The sequence below is a fragment of the Penaeus chinensis genome, chromosome 14 (genome assembly GCF_019202785.1).
Source record: "Penaeus chinensis breed Huanghai No. 1 chromosome 14, ASM1920278v2, whole genome shotgun sequence".
In the NCBI taxonomy this organism is placed as follows: Eukaryota; Metazoa; Arthropoda; class Malacostraca; order Decapoda; family Penaeidae; genus Penaeus; species Penaeus chinensis.
In genome coordinates, this window is record NC_061832.1 from 14,280,591 (window position 1) to 14,283,090 (window position 2,500).

General features: G+C 39.8%; 1 protein-coding gene across 13 annotated transcripts in view; it reads left to right on the plus strand.

Moving 5' to 3' along the window:
• LOC125032482 (KICSTOR complex protein SZT2-like) overlaps nt 1-2,500 on the plus strand; it is an 82,648-nt gene that overhangs the window by 58,326 nt on the left and 21,822 nt on the right. For 12 of the 13 annotated variants that reach the window (XM_047623630.1, XM_047623633.1, XM_047623641.1 and 9 more), the window contains one exon: nt 1-100. This exon is cut by the window's left edge and continues 2 nt beyond it. The exons of the other annotated variant lie outside the window; for it this stretch is intronic. In XM_047623630.1, coding sequence (XP_047479586.1) covers nt 1-100 — 100 coding nt within the window. The remainder of the gene's footprint in view (nt 101-2,500) is intronic. 13 annotated transcript variants of the gene reach the window in all.

A 2,500-nucleotide genomic window follows, 5' to 3' on the forward strand; every position in this document is an offset into this window, starting at 1 on the left:
CGAAGGGACACCCAGCACTGGTCATTCTCCCCTAAAGCTGCGACATTCAGTTGATTTTGGGGTTGAGCGCGGAAGATTGCTCAGCCAGGAGGGACGAGAGGTAGAGTTCATCATATGTTTAAGCCTGCTTCTCCAGGCAGGCTTTTTGTTTTTTTCTTTTTCTTTTTTTCTTTTTTCTTATGGGGATGCTGAAGTCTTTGTAGTAAAAGTACTAAAGGTGTTGGTGATTTTACTTGATTCATTCTTCATCAAGAATTTTGTTTTTGCTTATTTTTGCCTGTTTTCTAGAGTCTTTTTTCCTCTCTCTCTTTTCTTTCGCTCTCTCATTTTCTCGTTTAGGTGCTGAGACTTCAGTGCTCAAAGCAGATTTTATGGCAGGACCAGAACAGTGATGACTACGATATGGTGTACATGCTTGAATTGTCTACAAGGATCATTCTATTGTGGGATTACTGAGCAAAAGCTTTTTAAGCCATATCCTTTCTTGCTTTGGATTATATTTATATTTGGATACTGAGAACAGCTCCCAAGACTGATATGATTAATGATGAATATGGATATCATTTGAGAATCTAACAGCTATTAAAACCTAGCAGAATATTCCTCTATGCACTATGTGTATTCTTATTCAGAATTTAATGTTTTATTACTAGCTAATGTTACTCCAAAATCTCATTCTTTGAGTGAGACATAGTAGCACCACAAATTTTATCTGCCCTTTGGTATCTTTTCATATATATCTTTCAGTAGTTTCCATTACACTTATCCTACATTTGATGTTGAATAGGCTCACAAGATGACCACAAAAAGCTTGTCAAGAAAACTAACATTTTTGAATGATGGTCAGAGCCTAGAGTCATTTGGGAACTTACTTGAAAACGAGTACATAAAGACTGCATCTCGGGTTCTTGTGCATGTCATCTTTACTCTAAAATGATTTGGCATCCTAAGTCTTCTTCCTTTTTTAAGGCATTACATTTTTCTTTATATGAAAAATAATTAAGTCTTATTGCTTCTTATCATAGTTAATTATCTGCCATAACAATATACTTTCAATATAGTTCCTGCAAGTCCTTACTTAGAAACGAGAGGGATAAGTAAGAGCTGCTAGCAGATGAGAAACCAGAGGGATGAGTAAGAGCTGCTAGCTGATTAGAAACCAGAGGGCTAAGTAAGAGCTGCTAGCTGATTATAGACCAGAGGGATAAGTAAGAGCTGCTAGCTGATTATAGACCAGAGGGATAAGTAAGAGCTGCTAGCTGATTAGAAACCAAAGGAATATGGAAGAGCTGCTAGCTGATTGGAAACCAGAGGAATATGTAAGAGCTGCTAGCTGATTAGAAACCAGAGGAATATGTAAGAGCTGCTAGCTGATTAGAAACCAAAGGAATATGGAAGAGCTGCTAGCTGATTAGAAACCAGAGGGATAAGTAAGAGCTGCTGGCTAAGAAACCAGAGGGATAAGTAAGAGCTGCTGGCTGATTAGAAACCAGAGGGATATGTAAGAGCTGCTAGCTGATTGGAAACCAGAGGAATATGTAAGAGCTGCTAGCTGATTGGAAACCAGAGGAATATGTAAGAGCTGCTAGCTGATTGGAAACCAGAGGAATATGTAAGAGCTGCTAGCTGATTAGAAACCAGAGGGATAAGTAAGAGCTGCTAGCTGATTAGAAACCAGAGGGATAAGTAAGAGCTGCTAGCTGATTAGAAACCAGAGGGATAAGTAAGAGCTGCTAGCTGATTAGAAACCAAAGGGATAAATATATGGTAGCTGATTAGAAACCAGAGGGATATGTAAGAGCTTATTAGAAACCAGAGGGATATGTAAGAGCTTATTAGAAACCAGAGGGATATGTAAGAGCTTATTAGAAACCAGAGGGATATGTAAGAGCTTATTAGAAACCAGAGGGATAAGTAAGAGCTGCTAGCTGATTAGAAACCAGAGGGATAAGTAAGAGCTGCTGTCTAATTAGAAACCAAAGGGATAAGTAAGAGCTGCTGTCTAATTAGAAACCAAAGGGATAAGTAAGAGCTGCTGGCTAATTAGAAACCAGAGGGATAAGAGCTGCTGGCTGATTAGAAACCAGAGGGATAAGTAAGAGCTGCTGGCTGATTAGAAACCTGAGGGATAAGTAAGAGCAGCTGGCTATTAGAAACCAGAGGGATAAGTAAGAGCTGCTGGCTGATTAGAAACCAGAGGGATAAGTAAGAGCTGCTGGCTGATTAGAAACCAGAGGGATAAGTAAGAGCTGCTGGCTGATTAGAAACCAGAGGGATAAGTAAGAGCTGCTGGCTGATTAGAAACCAGAGGGATAAGTAAGAGCTGCTGGCTGATTAGAAACCAGAGGGATAAGTAAGAGCTGCTGGCTGATTAGAAACCAGAGGGATAAGTAAGAGCTGCTGGCTGATTAGAAACCAGAGGGATAAGTAAGAGCTGCTGCTGATTAGAAACCAGAGGGATAAGTAAGAGCTGCTGGCTGATTAGAAACCAGAGGGATAA